The sequence below is a fragment of the Lagopus muta genome, chromosome 2 (assembly GCF_023343835.1).
Source record: "Lagopus muta isolate bLagMut1 chromosome 2, bLagMut1 primary, whole genome shotgun sequence".
NCBI classification, from domain to species: domain Eukaryota; kingdom Metazoa; phylum Chordata; class Aves; order Galliformes; family Phasianidae; genus Lagopus; species Lagopus muta.
The window spans coordinates 76,442,652-76,462,826 of NC_064434.1; the positions used below are offsets into that span (position 1 = coordinate 76,442,652).

At 39.4% G+C, this 20,175-nt stretch overlaps 1 protein-coding gene and 1 long non-coding RNA gene across 22 annotated transcripts in view; one reads left to right on the forward strand and one right to left on the reverse strand.

Annotated features, from left to right (window-relative positions):
• Positions 1-20,175, forward strand: part of CNST (consortin, connexin sorting protein) — a 149,054-nt gene that overhangs the window by 24,617 nt on the left and 104,262 nt on the right. For 2 of the 20 annotated variants that reach the window (XM_048936589.1, XM_048936588.1), the window contains exon 8: positions 1,632-1,653. The exons of 14 other annotated variants lie outside the window; for them this stretch is intronic. In XM_048936589.1, coding sequence (XP_048792546.1) covers positions 1,632-1,653 — 22 coding nt within the window. Of the gene's footprint in view, positions 1-1,631; positions 1,654-1,829; positions 1,927-6,086; positions 6,968-14,447; positions 14,584-15,820; positions 20,075-20,175 lie in introns of those variants that run through there. 4 more of the 20 variants (XM_048936571.1, XM_048936585.1, XM_048936584.1 and 1 more) reach the window with 4 other exon arrangements.
• Positions 10,241-20,175, reverse strand: part of LOC125689456 (uncharacterized) — a 133,253-nt gene continuing 123,318 nt past the window's right edge. Inside the window, exons 15-16 of one of the 2 annotated variants that reach the window (XR_007375278.1) lie at positions 13,254-13,380; positions 10,241-10,573 (exon numbers count right to left, since the gene is read on the reverse strand). This is a non-coding gene — a long non-coding RNA (uncharacterized LOC125689456). The remainder of the gene's footprint in view (positions 10,574-13,253; positions 13,381-20,175) is intronic. The other variant, XR_007375277.1, reaches the window with a different exon arrangement.

A 20,175-nucleotide genomic window follows, 5' to 3' on the forward strand; every position in this document is an offset into this window, starting at 1 on the left:
TGTGTAGCTGTTGTCTGCTTACTATTACAGTGTGCTTTAAAATGGTTGTTCAAAATGGTCAGACCAAAATCTGCATCCTGTTGCCTTCAGTGAATTTGATAACACAAGCACATAAGAGATTATACCCAATCCCTGGGTCCAATAGACCCAGGGAAAGATCTACTTCATGGGTGAATGCCCTACCTGCTAGATCTTGAGTTTAAAGGACAGACAGAAAAAATTATACTAACTGCTACTGAAAAATGATCAGCCAAAAGGCACTCTCAATCAAATGGGGAGAGAGAACTTCTTCAAATATATGTGCATGGGCTTAGTCAGTCTGGATACAACAGAAGACAAAATACTCCTGTTGTTCTTAGAGTATGGCTTATCTTCCACATTTTTTTCCTGAGTGATGTTGCAGAAATTGGAAAACTCCCAGGCTGACCATCAGAATCCAGGCTGAGGTTATTTACTTTTGTTTGGGAAGGAATTTGCAGAAGGCATAGGCCTGCCTTTCCACAAGAGGAAGAGGCAGCTCTAACGTGGCAAGTTTACTGCCACTGCTGCTGCTTCTGCAAGGTTTCTCTGAGTGCCTGCAGGGTTCCTCAACCTGCGTTTCATTATACGTGACCTTGCAAGCTCACACAAAAATTAGGACGCAAGATTATTACGATTTATGTGCTGCAACTTGCAGCACCTCCCTGGGCAATGAATTGTTGCCTCGTTAAACATTACTCAGCTTTCTCCTTCTAATTTTTTCCAAGCAGCCTCACTTCTAACTACAAAAATTCATTAATGTAAAGTCATTCCTTGTCCCGAGGAAGACTGCAACTTGAGAAAAAATTGAGGATTGTGTTCATTTGCCATGATTAGTTCTCCATATTTAATATTATCACTTTTCCAAGCTCTCCAGGCAAAAGCGTATTTGCTTTTCTTGTTTCATATTTGTTTTCAGTGCTTTAAAATCAATTTACTTTGAAATTAAAATGATACTTTAAGCCAGGGTCTTGGAAAATATGAGCTTTTTGTTTTTGTAATTGGAAGTAATTTACACGCCGTGCATGAATGTTTGCACAGTTTGCAAAGTCCTCACAATTAACAATGCTGACACACCTGTGAATCCCAGTGGAACCAGTGGGAGCTCCTATGTCATACAATGCCCAGGAAATATGTCCCAGTGTAAACAGTTTAGGGGAAGGGAAATAAGGGTGAGGAGGTGGTTTTTTTTCTTTCCTCAACGTCTGTTACAGCCATCAGTGCTTTTATACTAGTAGATATTGCGCCCTGACATTTTTTAAGTTGGCAACGTTCTCTTTTAGCATAAAGTTGTACAGGAATTTAGATCACGATATCACAGAACTGAAAGGGTTGCGAGGGAGCTCTGAAGATCATGGCTAAAGCAGGTTGCACAGGAAGGCATCGTGATTAGTCTTGAATATCTGCAGAGGAGACTCTCTGAGCAGCCTGTTCCAGTGCACCCTGCCAGTAAAGAAGTTCTTCCTCATATTTGTATGGAACTTCCTGTGTTGCAGTTTTTGCCTGTTACCCCTTGTCTTGTCACTGCACGCCACTGATTTCAATGACATCTGTGATGAAGAATGCTGTTGCTGAGTAGTGTAATTTATGCCTTTTTTTCTTTATTGCCACAGGCCACAGGCACCCAAAAATAAGGTAAGCAGCCATTTCTGTATCTTCTGCTTTGCTGAAGGTTGCTAATAAATGTATTTTTGACATTATTTTAGTTTTTTCAGTTTAGCATAGGAATTGTTTGAAGCACGAATGTTTCAAAAAGTCACAGTATTCCTGTGTAAGCCCCAAACTTACAGGAAATACGTCATATTTTACAGCCAGGAGTTGCAGAAAATACATCAGAAAGTGGTTGTTTGCTCAAGTTAATTGGATCAGAGAATTTAAAGGAAAGAGAAGCTGCTGCTTCCAAACCAGGTATGTGTGTATGAATGTACATGCATTTGTTTGAAATAATATCTTGCAATGATGTATTCGTATAAATACTATATAAAGCCATTTCATTTGAAGCTACTTTTGGATGACCACAAATTGATCCATTTTTTTGCATATATTTTTACACAACAATTGCACAATAGACATACTATGCAATTTTAGTTAGTCATTGATATTGATATTCAGAAGTGTAGTAAAGTAATTCTAGCCTGAATATGCATTTATAGCAGCCTCCCTAAGCTAAAATTTGTCTCAAACTAGAGATAAGATACATAAATGATGACAAATATTCTAAATTGTGGCCATTTGATATATTTAAAGTATTAGAAAATATTTTTGTTTTGGTATGATATACTGATTATAAGCCACATCTTTCTGTAAAGAGAACAGAAAATTAAGGAGCTTTTTGGGAGTCCAGAAGAGCAAGCTATGTTTCAGCTGATTTTTTTCAGTACATGCTTTTATGTCAGCTTCATTTTCCTCCTCTTGCCTTGGGGCAGCAGCTGCTTTATTTGAGTAAGGTGTTGAAATCATTGAAAATTAGTACATTGTTACAGTGGAGACAGAGAGGAAAAGAGCATTGTTTGACTACTATGCTACACTTCATCTTCTATCTCAGCTTAAGATGTTTTTTTTATGCTGTATTCAAGTTGCCAAAAATGGCCTAAACTGAGGACATTTCCTCAAAAACAGCTGTAACTTCTCACAAGATGAGAGTTGACCTAGATACCATCCAGAGGCCCCCTTCAACATAAACTATTGTACAAGTGTATTTCATCCTGAATCCAGAAAGTTCTGGAGAACTTGGAGTTAATGGCAATTCTCTAAATATGTGGATTCTTCTCATCTTCATCCTCTTCTGCCATGACCACTATATTGCCCCTTCTCTGTCTTTGTTCAAGTAACCAAACCAAAAACAAAATACAGAACAAACATTCTCTACAACTCAGAAAGCAGATCAAAAGGACTGAATGCTTTTTTAGTTTTGGATGATTGAAAGAACGTGGAAAAACATTAGACTTCAATTTGGTCATTGTTTTTGTTCCAAGTAGGAACAACAGCTTTCTGGAGAGCAAAAATTCTGAACTTTTGAGCCTTGTGAGTTAAGTACCATTTTGTGTCACTGTTAAATCACAGCATCTAGGCATGTTAAAATGAACGTGTAATTGGTGGTATAAATGATGGTATAAATGGACTTTCTTTGTGTTTTCAAAACATCATCAAAACCTTTGGGTTCCTTTGGAATGTTTGCAAATGAATAAAATTATGTATATCAATGGAAAGCTGTTCTAGCAGTGCTAAATACTTTTTCAATACAAAGTTAGAAATATTTCAAGTGTAACTCAAGATTAAATAGGACTTACAAGAGACACCTCGCACAAGGGTAGTAAGTTCTTGATAACTCCTTACCCTGGCTGATCTACTGATTTGTTAAGGCAGTGCATCTTTTAATGAAAACAGTGGTAATGCTGCCCCTCGCAGTGTCCATATGTCAGCAGCATGGGGCTTTTGTCACAGTTAGGATTTGCGTAAGGAGGATACCAGTATGACCTTAGTGCAGAAAATGAACAGAGATGATCCGTAACTCTGGATTTCTATATTTCACTGAGTGCTGCATAAAAAAATAGCCAAACTGTGGCTGAATTGTACAGAGCTCCAGTGATAAGGACTAGAAGCAACATTTGCATTTCATAATTCATCATTTTGTCTGAACTCCAGCAGAATCCTATGCTACTACAACTCTACAGTTGATAATACTTAAACTAGCCTCTTCAGCACTGGCCCAGCATTGGCTAAGCATGGGCCTTTAAATTGCAAACTTAAAATGCTTACCCTCTGCTTTTGTGGGCTTTTTTTCTACCTCAGAATGAATCTTGTTTTGTTTTGTTTTTCTTTTCTGACTTTCTACATAGAAATGTATCTGCCAGAATGAAGGGTGAGCTATTGTACTGCTAGTAAAAATATGACTTACAGCAAGACAGGAAAAGAGTACACTCAAGTGGCTTGAAGGCAGTCCTTCATGTGAATTCATATTCTATTACTTTCTTCTCTCTGGAAGATTTTATCTTTGATTCTATTAGCAGAGACACTGGCCCTTCTTAATTGCTGTAAGTGCTTTTGCTGCTAGAAAATTTTCTGTAGAACCCTTGTTATATCTCTTACAGATAAAAATTGCTGCCACCTTGATTGGTACATTTCATTTAACTTAGTTTCATTTAACTAAGGTATTAACTTAGGTAGATTTCATTTAACTTAAGCATCTTTTCTAATTTAAGTCTTTGAGTATTTGTCTTAACTTGCCTTGAGCATACAGCAGGTATGAGTTGTCTTAGGAAGTGTTTTGAAATGAGTATAAAGAGCAGTAAAAGGTGCTGAAAATTTGACATGCAGTGTAGCAGTGATCATTACATCTCGATTCTTGTACCTCTGTAGGCAGATAGCAATGCTGGGATCATTTATTACTTTCTTAGGAATACAAGCCTGTAGAGCTCAAGGGCCATCTTTCACTGTAATGAGTTCTGTTTAATTTCTGATTCCATTTAATCTTTGATGTTACAATTGGCACTGCCAACAAAGATGCCTATTGTAACGTAGATGTATTCACTAGGAAAACTTGACAGATGATAACAAAATCTTGTCCTAATAATCCAGGTTGTGTTTGACCTCATGACCCACACGTGAGACTCTCAGGATCCCATTACAAATCCCTTGGGCTACCTACTCATCTGTGCCTATTTTTCAAAAAGTCCCTGTCTCATGGCCATTTCTTCATTCATGAGCCAGGTTCTCAATACCCTTCCAAGTGTTAAATCGCGTTCTGATTTTTGTCTGCATTTTGAGATGGCTGGAAATTCTTTTTTTTTAATTCCCCATCCTGTCTTTTTTATGCTGCCTTGCATTTCCATTGTCTTTGAAAATGGGGATAGTATGGAATTTAATAAGAGCGTTCAATAAAATGAATTAATGCAAACATTTCTTAAAAGACAAAAGAATGTGGCCTTGTTTCATGTAAAAAGTGGAGGAAAGCGCTCAGATTTAAAGTGATGTTTTAACAGGTGGGGGAGGATGAGGTTATGGTAGAGATCTTCAGTCATTGTCAGAACACATTCTGTTAATGAGGGCAGTGTTTGATCTCTTTGTTAATCTATCCATGAGACCTTTCTGCTTTTGGATGTGACCCAAAAAAACGCAAACAAGCATTTTCTAGAAGTAGGAATTTTTTGTTTGGAGCTACTACTATTACTGCAACAGTAGTTTTTAGTAAAGTATGGAAAAAAAGATCATTTCTGCTAGAGTTAGCTCTGACCACTCTCTTCTCTTCATAATCCTTAAGGGCAAGACTTGACTTTGAGATTCTTATAATGGCCAATGTCTAGTAATTTCATGCACAACTCAGACCAGCCATCTATTCCTTCTTTAGCAGATCATATCAATGGTAGGTGAATCACAAGCCATGTAGAATTCCTTTCAGTTCTCTCTGAAATTTCACGAGAGAAATCAGTTTCTATTTGTATTGTAAAGATGAACACATAAATAAGCTGAATCCCATTTTTAATATGTGAACTAACATCCAAAAAGCGACTTGTTACACAGTGTTACATAAAATATTATAACTGGATTTTTAATTTACATTTAATCATAATCATTGCCCACTTAAAATGATGTAATTTAAAATATATTAAATTAGCATGATTTCAGCTTTCTTAAAGAACTAATGAGATCTTCCTGAGTGGTAGATACACTGGCATCAAAATACAGCTTTCAGTAGTTATTAAATGCACTTATTTGTGCTTCAGGCCTCCATAATGTGGCACACTAAAATATGCTTTAGAAGGAGCCTAGCTGTTCAGAAACACACTCGAGTACATATTTTTCTGAAAGCATGGGAGTGACTCTCTCTCTTTTCAGGTGGACACTGAAGTGTGTGCTCAGCCTGTAAGAATGCACATAAACACTTTGTCAAATCGGGAGTCAGCTTTTCAGACCTCAACATTCTTATTTGCCTGGAGCACAGAGTCCTGTCCTTTATTGGGAGCGCATCTCAAGGATTAGATGACAGCATTATCAAATCACTGTATACTCTTTCTGCTGATGCTTTGAATCATCTAAAAACACTGCAACTGTTTTCCTGTTGCACTTAGGTACTGAAACTTGTCCTGGCAACCGACCAAAGAAAGAAGATCAACAGCCGAGCACCCGTCCTAGCGGTGAAAAGCAAACTGAGGAGCAGGAGGAGGCAGTGAGCCTTCTGGTGGCTGCAGGAAAGGACCACATGGAGGAGCAGCACTGCAGTGCAGAATCAGCACTGGAACCACACACCCAGTCCACAGGGACAGTGGGCAGGCCTTCTCCGGGCTGTTTATCATCAGGGGATGCTGGCAAAGATAACAGTTTGCTGCTGAGAGAAAAGCAGATCTCTAAGGATGCGGAAAAAATAGAAGAGACAGCTGGCAAACCCGGAGTGAAATTCTCTCCCAGGCCAATGGTAGACGCCTTGGTTTTAACAGATGCTGATTATATGCCTGCTGATTTGGTTTCTACTGATAAAAATGTACAAGCTGATACAAATCTTCTCAGATCAAAACTTGTTGCTAGCTCTTCAGAAATCACTAGTGGCCAGTTTGGAAACAGCGATTTAAACCAGCTACAGAAACGGCCTGATAATGACGATGATGAACAATTTTCCCAGGACAGAACTGCTTCAAACGTGTGCTCTGAAAGCAGTAAAGTATCTGAGCATGACAGTACTGCCCATTCACGAGTATGCAAGGAAATGCAGAGAGCAGCAGGACAGGAGGAAAAGGTAAAAAGTGAAGAACGAGAAGATGTCTATCTCAGATTTTTAAATGGCAACATAATAGACACTGAAGAATCATTTGCAAACTTAGCAAATCAAGAAGAATTTGACACTGTCCCAGATATTTCACCTGAACGAGCATCTTACAACTCACTGGAAGCTTTATCACTAGATGACAGCTTTTCTTCTCTTGACGAACTTGCAAGAAGGATAGAGATTGCTGAGGTAAATATTGTGAATCCTATAAAACCCTCCATGTCATCTCAATTAGAATATTTTAGGTATTGCCTATTTCAAAATGTGTTCAGTATCTCTAACTTCTTTAATCTGAAGTCTGTATGTATTTACTTGTTCTGAGTTAATTCAGAGGAAAAGTTCCCTTTTATCTGTTTGCATCCTTCTGGCAAGTGCTGCTCTGTGCATCTAAAACCATTGATTTTTACTTATTAGCCTGAACTCTACTTTTATTTGTAACATAAGCTGTTAGGAGAGAGGTTGACAGTTCCTGTTAAATTATGATTTTATTTAAGAGGTCTACATAATACCTATGTTTATAGCATGGATTTATTCTATTCAAAGAATAAAATTTACTTTTCCACTCCGACTAAAGGTGAGAAGAACCACATATGTAATAAACTCCATAAATACATGTATGGGCTTCTAAGTTTGCAGGCTCAGGCAGTTTTGTTATTCAACCAAACTTATGGAAGAACTTCTGAATCTGAACCCACCATAGGCCGCAACAAGGATAAGTGCTTCGCAAGCTGAAGTGCTCTTCTGAAAATAAATATACTGAATTTTATTGCTGTATGACTTGGTCAGAGAGTGTGTGATGCCTTCCTCGCTTTATCTTCTGGTTTTGTTGCATTTGCAAATATTGGGCTGTAAAAGCTTTCCCTTTAAATGTACAACTGGGATTATTTTGAGATTATGTGATTTCAGTTGCTGGAGGGGAAAGACAGAAGAAGGTGCCTTGTTGGTTCCTCTCTATTTTTAATGAATTTAACAGTGCAACATCCCTTGACAATAAAAAGTAACAGCACTTTTCTACAGATCAAAAGTTAGTACATGTAGATCAAGACCCATAATCACCCACAGACTGCAGCCAAGCAGGGAACTAAATACTGGAGATGCACAATGATGTTATCACATCTTTGGCAAAATCTCCAGATCTGGAAACAAAGCATTTCATGTTGTTCTTTTTTTTTCCCCACCTGAGCAGCTTCTTTTCTCCCTTGCAATATCAGGCATTCTGATCACCCTTAAGACACCTCGTCTTTCTGTGGGATGTCAGGAAACATGTCAGATACCAGGACTGAAGGTCCTATATACAAAGCTGGTTTTAGTTCAGCTTTTTTGGATTCAATGGTAGCTATTCATGAACGCTTCACAGCACATACATGTAGGATCCCAATTATACGTTAATATGGGTAATCAAACTTTGCACTGGATCCACTGCCTTATGTTCACCGATTTCCAAGGAGAGAATTGTTTCATTTTGGAAAATCATAAATTAACCCTATAGCTGCTATTTTTAAGTTGCTATGCTTGAGCTACTTGCATTTAAAGGATTGCATAGGAAGGAACATATTGATACTGTTAGAATAGGGATGCTTGTATTGATTGGGCCAGTGGCCAATGACGACAGTGCTTCACAGGGAATCCAGTGTCATTTCTAGTTTGCAGTCCTACTGCCAGTACTGCCAGTACTCTGATGGCAAAACTGAGTCTCTAGAGAGGTAAAAAGTACCTTGAGTCTTTCCATAGCATTTTTTTGTTGTTGCTATGTAGCTCATGATTTTGCCTGTCACTGGTGGGAGTCTTTTCCAATCTTTCTTAGGAGGAGACCTGAACTGTCTAGGGCTGGGGGATTGAATCGGGGAGAAGCAAAGATGCGTTCATTTTGACACCAATTGAAACTTGTAATATGCAATGCCTGGGATTGTTTTACAGTGCCTGAAATTACTAGGTGCAGCACGGTGTGTAGCCTGTATTGTTTCATTATACATTTATATTTTGTTTTCCCAATTATCTTATTGCCAGTCGTTACCCTAGGGGCTGCATTTCAGACTTGGTGTTCACCTGCAACTTCCTCAGAAGGCACCAGGAACTGACAGAGCATGCCACCTCTCAGAAATGACCACCATTTACTTACGCTGACTTTGTTTTAGTGCTAAAATAAGATGCTAATGATGTTTTGACAAGCAGACTGATCTTTGCATCCAACAATAACGTTTTTTCCTTTCTTGTTCTACTGGTCTGCCTTTGAAGGTGAATTGTTCTGGCTGTGGCCATCAAATAAGTTTACAATGTTTTCATACAGTAATTATGAAAGATGTACCACAAATGCATTGTGTAGACACAAGCAAGCACAACAACAACATATCCTTACATGAAATACGTCAGTATGACAATTAGAAAAAATAAATAAATCAATGTGATTATAGTCAAACTTTTCCTGGAGCAAATAGTCACAAAATTGTCACAAATAAGTTAGAATGGAGGGCAAAGATAAAGACTGTTTTGAAATACACTAGGTACAAAAATCAGATGGTAGGACCAATATTATTCAATGGGGGTGTAATATTCATTTATTGTAAATGGGGAAGGATAAGTACTTGTGTAGGAAGGGAATTTTTTTACCCCATATTGAGCACAGTTGTCTCACAGAGTTCTGTAATTCAGATTCTTTATATCCCTTGCTTTTAGGCTACTATTTGCAATAATTAATTAAAGACTGAAAATCAGCTTTTTTTTTTTTTCTAGCTTTAAATACCTTGAAAACTGAATTAGTGTTTTACATATTTTACAGTCAGTTGTACTGGGTATTTCTTTACTAATACTATCCATGCAAACCTGTGTGCAAATGATGGAAATTCACTGAAGCCATATAGAAAGTGCCTTCATACACCTAGTAAAGAGCTTCAGAGCATATCAACAGTTGGCAGTGACAGATTTCAGAAGTATGTGATGAAATGGCACACTAGCAATCACACAAATTGTAACCTCAGTAATGTGTGTTTTGCCATATGAAATAAAGCTTTATATCTGCAAGATCATTAGGGAAATGAATAAAAATTTGTTTTTTTTCTTAATGGCCAATTATCATTTGAAATTTGTTTCAGAAAGTGAAAGTATTGAGAGTCCTTAGCACAGTGTAAAGTAGTAGCTTTGGATTGCACTTTCTGTATACAAAGATTTCAAAATCTATTGAATACGTACTGACTGGCAGCTGATTTGGGTACAGAAATGAAGCCTTCTCCTACCTGCACGAAGTGTGGAGGCAGTGCTTTGTCGAGATCCCTTGTCTGGCTGTATGGCTCAGGTCCTGCAGTTTTAAGTTTGCTTGGTGTCATTTGCAAGCAGATTTTGGATGGCTGTTGCGAAAGCTCCACTCAAATAGTTTTCAGGAGGCAGGGCTAAGTAACTACTCTCAGTTACATAGAAAGCCCAGTAGCATCTGTTGTTAATTATTGAACCTGGAATTAAGGAAAAAATCCATGTTTCAGTACTGTCTGATACCTGTAGCTCTTGTATGCCGCACAGAGCAGCCCACAGCATGGCCTGGTGCAGGCCTGCATTTTTCCTTTTGTGGTTCAAGCCAAGCACAGGCTTGACTTGTGGTTAGCTGTATTAACCACACTTCCCTCATTAAATTCAAATTTAAATAATGATTTCTGGCTTTTTAAATTCCTCCTGCCTCAAACACCGGCGTGGAATCCTTCTAGTCTTGCATGGCTGCTATATCTCTGTTCTGCTGCTTTTGATGGCTGTTTAATTAGTGGGAGATGGTTCTAATGTAATCCATTTGTATACTGCTTTGAAGTCTTTCTAAATGAAAGGTGCAAGAAAAAATATTTTACTTACAGTTGTTTTAATTGAACGAGATTTTATTTGTAGTGAGATGGGCGTTATTCTTATGTGACAGTCCTAAGTGCAGGAATGATATTTTTATGACTGAAAATAAGAAAAATAAAACGTGGTATTTTTGTTAGACAGTTTTCAGCTGCAGTTGAGAATGAGGTAGAAAGAAAGCTGTAAATACGGCTTTGTGCAGAACTCCATATGCTTGTATTTGTATTTGCATTTTAAGAATAAGCTGTCCCTGAATAGGAGGCATAGCTTTGTAGTTGCTTTGCAGAACAAAAGGCAAAATCTAGATGCCATGTCAGATGAAAGGCAGATGAAATAATGTAGGTATGAACTGCATATGGTGCAAAGACATTCTGATCAAAGAGAGCCTTAAAATGTGATCTATGGCTCTTGCTGGGTCAGGAGCATAACATTGCCATAATGATTGTGTTGCAAAATCAAAAGCCCTTGCTCACTCTTTTTAAGAGAAAGAATATGTTTAGAGTAGAGAAATTGTGCTGTATCAATGAAGTCTTTTACACTTAGAAGTAAATCCTGAACCGTTCACAGGTGCTAGCAGCAAAAGTAAGTGAACTTCACTGTAGCAAGCCTTTTACATAACTGTAATCGCTGGGTCACATTTCCAGGTAATCCCATCAGACCAAGCCCTCTGCTTTCCAGCATGGAGGGGACAGAGCCTGTGACACAGTCATAGAAGAACTAGCAGGAGCCAACAGACAAAATGAAGTGTGCAGAACAGACTGCTGCCCTCTTAGCACAGGAGGGAAAATGCCCCACTGCACCCAGGTGGGATTCCCAAGTGCTATCAGAACCAAATGTGAGCAGGCAAATCTGGCAGCAGCTAGCTTGCTGCGTGGGTGGCTTGGGAGGAGCCATTGATCCTCTTTATAAAAGCAATGCCATACATAGAAGCTTAAAATAATCCACTCTTTTAAAGGACATAATGTCATCTCGCCCTCCTAAATAAATGAGTCAAATTAATACACTCCTCCACAATCCCCCTTCCTTGTCACAACATGGAAGCATAAGTATTTATTTTCCGGCTGACCTGATAAATTTTCATGGCAGCTCTGCAAAGCTAATTCAACATCACCAGTAGAAGCTTCAACCCAGCACGCTTCCTGTGATGAGAAGCATGCAGGCTGTTGCTGCTGCTTCATTGGTACCACATAGCAGTCTTCCACATACTGATTTAAACAATTTCTTTTCACACTTTCACTACTTTATAAGTACTTCCTTGCATTGCTTCATTAAACCACTCAAGCTTTTACATAGACGATCAAAAGGGAAAGTGAGTATTGAAAGGGAAGTGCGTCAGAGATCAGTTTTATCTTCTTAGTTGCATTTTGGGAAGAATTTGTAGGCATATACACACTGTGACCAGCTCTGTGAGTTGTTGAGATCAACATCTTAGGGGTGTAAAATACCACTGGAGCAGATGCATCAAATTTAATTGCCACATTTACCAGTTAAGTGCCAAATGGCACAGTTGGGGCAATGCCTATTGGATTGTGCTCTCCATTTGTGCTCAGCACACAGTCTCTCTGATCATAGCATGCATCAATGCATTACATAAGCAAGTTTAGGACATAAGTTATGAAGTCACTCATTTTTCTTGTTCTCCACAACTCTTATAATTGCATGGTCTTACAAATTGGTTAGATTATGGGATGGTTAGGCAGTCAGTTGTCTGCAACTATAGTATTGTCTAAAAAGGTGTCTCTTCAGAATGAGTTTTTGGCTCACATCTGCTACATAGGTGAGTTGCAAACTCAGTTGCAGATGTGGTATGCTTTTTTAGTTGTAGCACAAATGTATACAGATTATTTTTGAATGTAGCAAAGGTTATCACTGATATACAAAATAGGTTTTAAAAGGGACCTCTCAAATTTATGGAGAGATGGATAAGACTTCTTTTCAGAAAAGAAAGATTTCAAGATAAGAAGAGCATGGCAACTGCAGGACTAAGGAACAGGATTTGCTTCTGTATGTGTTTCTTAGGTAGTACTTATGTCTTAGATAATGCTTAGGTAATATTTGTGTCTGTTTCATCAGCCTGTTTCATCAGTAGATTTTCTTTCTTCCTTAAGGTATTATATTTGTAATAACTTTAAACAATGTGCATTCTCATTAAAGGGGCATGACAATGAAAGAAAAACAGTAGGTGCTTTAGAACAGAATTGTGAAGCACAAAGCAGTGAGTCTTACACTCAGTTTAACCTTACGCTAACAGTAGCGTGTAGATTGTTACACCTGTGAAATATCAGCAAGTTCTTGAAGCCTTTCAGTTTGCTAAAGCACGGTCTGTCAGTATGTTAGCAGGTTTGGCACATGATCCTGCAAACCCAGTTGCAGGGTTTCATCAAGTGACTCCCTACTGGCATCTGCTTCACAGCCAACATGTACTGCTGCCATGGCAATTTTAGCTTTGGTTTTTGTACCCAAGTAATGTATCCTGCAAATACAGTTGCATCCACTTTTAGTGCCTACAAATTCAGATGTTCCTGTATACTGCTCACCTAAGTTCTGCTTGTTGAAGACCTTTTCTTTTGTATCACTGCATCCATGTTTGGCAGAAATGGAAGAAAAATGGGATAGCTGAATGTAATAAGTATAGTTCTGTACCTATAGCACGTACCTTGGCATTAACGTTGTCCCTTGCTTTACTGTTTCAACTCAAAGTGTTCCTTCTTCTGTTTCTGTTTTCTTTGACTTCAGAAAATCGGCTGCTACTTTTGTTTGTAGGGATCCAGTTGGTATATTTGCTGTAACAAGGAAAAACATTTTCTGATATGTAATTAGGAAAAAAGAATTCTGGTATGTAATTAGGAAAAATTATTTTCTGGACACAAACAGTTTTACAAAGAAAGGTGGTTTGGTTTGTAAATGAAAGTTTTGTTGGGTAAAATGGTAACTTATGCTTCGTTTAGAGGGTCAAACACACAGGGTCATCAGTACTAATTCATTTGGCCGAGGATCTTCACAGTGCCAGTTCATGACAGCATTCTCAATTCTCCATTATGCATTTTTATTCTAATATTTCTAATATTTTTCTTCCTCTAATCATAAGGAAATTATGAACTTCTCCTTGATCTAACGTCTTAACATGGCTTTGTGGGAAGAAAAGTATATACTATTGCAGCTAAATCAAATGAAGTAGGAAAGGACAGTTAATGACTTATTGAATGTATCACTGCAGGGAAGCATTTTCGAAGTGGTGCTTTATCCAGAGAGTTTATAACAATATGGAGCTGGCGTTTATCCGAAAGCACAAAGATTTCTTTTTCCCCTGGTGTTTTTATTTGTTTGTCCTCTGCTATGGCCTGTTTTCTCCCTTGGGGAACCAATCACAATGCTGAAAAATTAATCTCACAGTAAGTATTTGATAGGCTCTGTAGGATTATGTCTTTGGAAAGGCAGCTGTGGTGTCTTTGACCTGTTACTGTCCTCTATTGAGAGTGGTTTTGGCTGGAGCCCACTGCCCCAACCCCCATCATTTAATGACATGAAGGAGCTAATGTATAGTTTAGATCATACTAAGAATTCATTGCATGTTTATCTTTGATAGTGACCAAAAGCAAGCACTGTCATCTTAGTCACCTTCTATACAGCAGAATGGTACTGCAGCTTTCCTTCATGCTGTGAAATTCTGTGTTCAAGAAGAGAGTGTCACAAGTACTGCAAGGTTTAAGAAAAGCAGAGTAGAAACCATTTGTTTTCTATTTCTCTCATTTGCTCCTCAAAGTCTTTGTTAAGAAGATCTTATGCTTTAATTTCTCACATCTGTTGTGCTAATCACTGTCAAATGGTTTTTTGTAATCTTTCCCAACAGATTGCCCCAGCAGAAGGATTGGTGTCTATACTAAAGAAGAGAGATGACAGGGATGGAAAAACAATTGCCCAAGTCCAGCAAAGGCAAACAAAGAGAAGAGTCCGGTTCCAAGAAATGGAAGACACTTTTGATCAAGGTATTCCAATACTGCTAACTCACAGCATGTGCTCTCAGCGTGCAAGTGGTGTTGAACTTTGGTTCTCAAGAGCTCAGCGAATGTTCACTGTACACTGCACCTTGCTGTTTTCAAAGTTGAAATGAGAAAAGGTTGTCTAGTTTCAGTGGTCTCTAGAAGCTAAGGCACTCTAATGCTCTTGAGTCATTTCAGGCTCAGAGATTTGGTATTTTTCTTTCATTTCTTCTTCTTGTGCGGATGAAAGAAGCTCAGAAATTTTCTTAGAGCCTGACAGAAAAGGCAGGTGTTGATCATGGAAACAGCCTGTGAAGAAAAAGTAGTGAGGGTGCAGCAACACAGCTGCAGCATCCTCATGGCAATAAAGAGTCTTGCAAAGAGTTACCACAGATAACAGTGATGTAAACTAACCCTTCACAGTGGGCTTCTGTGAAGGTTTTGTCTCCACTCTTACAGTCAAAACGTGCGAGTAAATACAATCAGTTCATCAGGCCAGTCAGTGGCAGTACGAGTGAAGGAAGAACGTTCACATCTGTTTTATTTTCAAAGCTTTCATTTCCTTTCAGGTATTTCCAGGAAGGAAGGCTTTGGTTGTGCAACATTCTCTCGTTCAAATCTGTTAAACCTCAGTATGGATTGATTCCACAAGTGATACAAGCAAGGATAGGGACGCAGGTTTGCAGAAAAGGCACTACATAATTATTTAGGTTTCTGAAACAAATCTCAGGTTTTCTCATAGTCACATTTTGAAGAGTTAATCACACAACACCCTCCGTCCCCTTGGGAGAAAGAATGGGGGGGAAGGAAGAAGAAAAAAAAAAACCAATAGGATTTATTAAAAGGAATGTGAATTAATACAGAATAATTAAGAGTAATTAATGAAAACGAACCAAAAATAAAGCTGGAGGAGTGACGTCAGTCTGAGTCTTTATCGGCAGGCTCTTCACGGCTTGCCTCCCAGAAAAGATCAGAGAACTCTTCCCCCATCACCCAGAGTCAAAAATCACATGGATTTGGGAAATGCAGAGCATCCCAGCGTATTTTCCTCTTGGAGAGTCAGAATTCATGTGAGGCTGCTAGAGAAACCAGGAAACACAGCTCCGCAGTGCAGTGTGCCTCTGTACCCAAATAGTCTGTCGCATGATGTCATGATACAGAATACTGGTAAAACTAAGGCACATTCACATTCACGTTGCTTTGTCTGGTCTCTTATTCACCTTTTCTTTTCTTCTGCTCACAGATGAAGTAGCTGGTGGCTCCTGTATTTTGCTGATCCTGCTGTGCATAGCAACCGTTTTCCTTAGCATTGGAGGAACTGCATTGTACTGCACCTTTGGTGACATGGAATCCCCTGTGTGTAAAGACTTTGCAGCCAACATGGATTTCTATTATACCCAGATACTGCAGCGTGTGGAAGAACTTAAGCACTGGATTGCCTTCTCGTAGCTGAACTAGACTGAGACAGCACATTGAGCTCACCACTGGTTGCTGGAGAGGCTATTAAAAAACCTGTGATTTCAGTTCTTTGTAACACTTGCCACCTGCAGGTGATGTGCATCTGATGATGGACTTACACTGTTATTTAGAAATTGAGAACAATTCCCTTTTAGCAATCAGGTGGCGAACTGTTCACATCTTAAGCCGTAGCAGTGTGGTATGGGAGAATAACAAGTCATTCTCTACATCCTTTCAAGATTAGACGAGCAGCTTTTCAACAGCTTGAGCAACTGAAGAAGAAAGAAGAAAATTAACTGTCTTCTATACGCTCTCCCATTACCACATATTGTGTAAGCAATCTCTGACAGCTTAGTTAAAGAACAGCTCTGATTTAAAGCTGTTTGTGCGAAGGTGTTGCTTCCACCTATCACGCAATAAGTCTGTGTTTTATGAAAACATTATTTTTCTTCTAAGTCTTACTATTTTTCTCCATTTTAATTCTCCCAGTGAGCCATGTAATAATTTGCGTGGAGTGAGAAGAATGCAGCAGCATTCACGGAGCCCCCATTCAGTGATAACAGGCCGACCTGCACCTTACAGCATATGGGGAACATCATGTGTGGGATAAATCTGCTGGCAGATTTCACATTGTTTCCTGGAACTTTACTCCCAGTGTTGTGCGGGCTGTTTTAGAAAGAGGAGGATAAAAAAGAAATCATTGGTCTCACTATATGCAGAGAAAGGAGCAAGATGTTCAGTAACTTATTCACATTAATACGAGAGTGGCTTTGGCCAATTCTAAAGCACCTGGTTGTAGGTGTCAGGCTGGCTGGGATTTCTGCCCAGCTGTGTCACTGACTTACAGTAATCACTTTGTGCCTCGGTTTCTCCTCCGTAAGTGGGGAATAATGATCCTTGCCTTTGTCTGTGAATACATACTGCAATTAGGGCTCATGTCTGATTCCCTGCGCCCCGGAGGAGCGCACAGGATCGCTGGACTGTGTGATTGCGGCCTCTCACCCAGTGAGTTCCTAACGTACAGTGGAACTGATCCAACAGAAGGTGCTCAGAGGCTCGCTGCAGACCCACAGCCTCTCGGTAGTCCAGGGCACTTGTTCCAGCAGATAAAGCACATTTGCATCTATTTGCCCTCCAGTTCTGAGACTTGTAAAATCTGCTCTCTTTTTCTACCAGCTCTACAAACAAATCTAAATCAGTAAAAAGAGTCATTTTAGATGGCTGTTTGTATCACTTGGTGCTCAGCCCTTCCTGGGTGGTGTATGAGAGAGACACCTACGTGACGGTGAAGGTCAGAACTGGCAACGTAGGCCCTCGGTCTGCGCTGTGGTCCGAACACAGCAGCTGTCCTGGCACAGAGCCGGTTGGCCTGGCCCTGCTGCAGGCCTTGTGTGAGACGAGTCCTTCGTGCCTCAGGAAGCAGCAGTTTGCAGGGGGTCCGCTTCACTCCGCTCCATGGTTTCCAGCTTACTAACGTACAGTGCAGCACCTTCAGGTCCAGCTTATTTTGTAAAGTACCACAAAGTGAAATCCTCGAGGCCTCGCTCAGAGTTATAACATTAAACAATCGTGCTTTCTGGCATTTGCCAGCCAATTGTCCCTCTACTAGCAAGCTTGATTGTTCCTAATGCTCTGTTATGCTTAACAGGATTTTAAAGCAAAAGTTAAAACCATACTTTTTCTGAAACAAACTGCACACATGATTTCTTTTTCAGTTCTCACTGCCGAGGCTTAGCTGATACCTTAGGAAGCCTCGTGTGGCAGCTCTTTATTAAACAGTAAATTTAAAATGCCTCAATTCATGACAACGTTTGTTTTCAGAACGTAGCTTAGAACTGTAGTTTGGTGTATTTTCTGCTGGTTGCCTCAGAGCATTGTAAGGCTGGACTGATCTAGGGGAGAAAGGGAGAGATGCTTTTGTATTTTAAAGAGTTACTGGCTGGTTCAGTTTATTATTTTAAATCCTGGTTTATGTATTTATTTAGTTTTTATTTTAAAGAAAATCTTAATTTTTTTCTTTTTTGGTAATTTGCTCACAGAGTAATTAAAAGCATGCATTCACTTAAAATATATATTTATAGTGATCATGTAGTTAGAATATATTTTGCATTTCTGTAACTTCACGTTGAGTGTTTCAGGATATTCAGTTTATTTCTAAAAGACAACGGTTGATTTCAGCTTAAAAATCTGCTTAAGTTTTTGTGCACTTCCTCACCAAAAAGTCAAGAGGTATATATAGAACTATTTATTCAAAGGTATATCAGATATGAAGATCAAAGATCTTCTACTTCTAGGTTCGTTTAATTAGAACTATTTAAAAATAATTATTTTATTTAAAACGGTAAAGCTATTTAAAGTCAAAGCAATTTTTGATAAGCAGTTCAGAGTAAATCTGTGGTCTGAATCCTGGCATGGCAACTTTGTGTTGTGTTCCCAGTGCAGAGTCTCACTAATATCAGCAGAACTGCCAGTGAGAAGATCACGGAAAGGAAGGGCACCGCTTCACCTGCACGCACCGGAGGAAGAATGAGCAGCCAGGTGTTCCATGTGGCCCAGCTGCCTTGTCTTTGCACTGCAATGTGAGCACCTCTGCAGCCTCCAGGCCTGTGCCCAGGTGCCACTGCTGCAGCATCTGCCAGGATCTGGGGGAGCAGATGGGGCACACACGCATGGGCTACCAGGCTCCTCTTCTGAGCTGTTGCAACCAAGTGCTCGAGTCTGGATCTGATTTCTGTTGGCATTCCTTTGTGAGAAGATGGTGGCACTAATTCTTGCTTTGCCTGACAATTGTCAGTACGGTTTGCATAGTCTGCACTACATTATCAGACTTGTGGTGATCAACCATAAAAAATATGCTTCGTTTGAAATGCAGAGCGTGCAGGTTGGCCAGGTGTTGGCTGTCCTGTGTATTGTGTTCCCTTTTCATTGCTGGTGGCATTACTTCCATCTGGGTGGCCCCAGGGATCAGAACCTTGGTCAGGGAAATCTAAGCCAAAGGGACTTGAACAGTTATCCTCATCCGAGGAGTTTGTGGTCAACTAATGCTGAGCAACAGCTAAGACGGTTATAATAGGAAGAAAAGAGTAGAAGCTTTTTCCTTCCCTTTTGTGCACTGTAAAGCCCTTTGCATTTAAGTTTTCACTGGATAGATAGTTGTTCTGCTTGGCAGTAGGAGAAACAGACCACTGTAAAAGCATTTGTAGTCAGTAGGAAAATTCAGGGAACGGTTCAATACAATATTAGTTAAAACTCATTTCTAGAAAGATGACTGGATGTCAGGTTGATTATTTGCCTTCAAAGGTGAAAGCTGTGGCCACTTACCACCCGCCACTCTCCATCAGAAACCTTATCTTCCAGTTTATCCTCTCAGTGTAATGATTTTAGAGAGATGCTTGCAATAGATCAAAACCAACAAGGCTCTCAATGTGCATTCAGTGCACAGAGCCAAAAACAGCTTTCTGATGGCATAATTGCACCCTCACCCCAAGCAATGTGAAGTACACAGGAAGAACGCTGTGCTGTAGCATAGCTGTGCTGTACCACAGTCTGGTTCTAAGCAGTGCAGATGAGGAAGCATTTTCCACAGCCCAGACATGCCAGCAGAGATTTGCAATCTAGACACGGCTCCTGTTTTAGAATGTTTTTCTACTATTTTGCTTTCATACTTGGAAAACACGTAGTGCTGGTGGCACCCTGTGGGAAGTAGTCTGACCAGAGGGGAAACTCCTGTTTAAGGATTTCTGTGGGTAAAGGGCAAGCTTGAAATATCAAATGAGTGGAGTAGGTCAGAAGTCCAAATTCCTGTGTGACTGCACTTGATAACCAAAGGGGATGCTACCCTCCCAGGAAAATATGTTTGCCTATTTTGTACCATAATGTAAAGCCAAGACCATCTGAAAGGACTAATAACTATTTGTAACAAATCTAGCTTCTTTAGCAAAAGGAGTAAATAATTGTGTTTGAAACCATCACCCAAGCTTGTAATTTAAATACTGTAGCAAAAAATAAAATAAAAATCGTCCCAAAGAAAATATATGAACCTTTCTGGGTACTGTGATTTCTAAATGAATGAAAAGACTGAGAAGATCCGTGAAATTAAGTAAATGAGCAGCATCTCCAAAGAGAATTTCATGATACAAC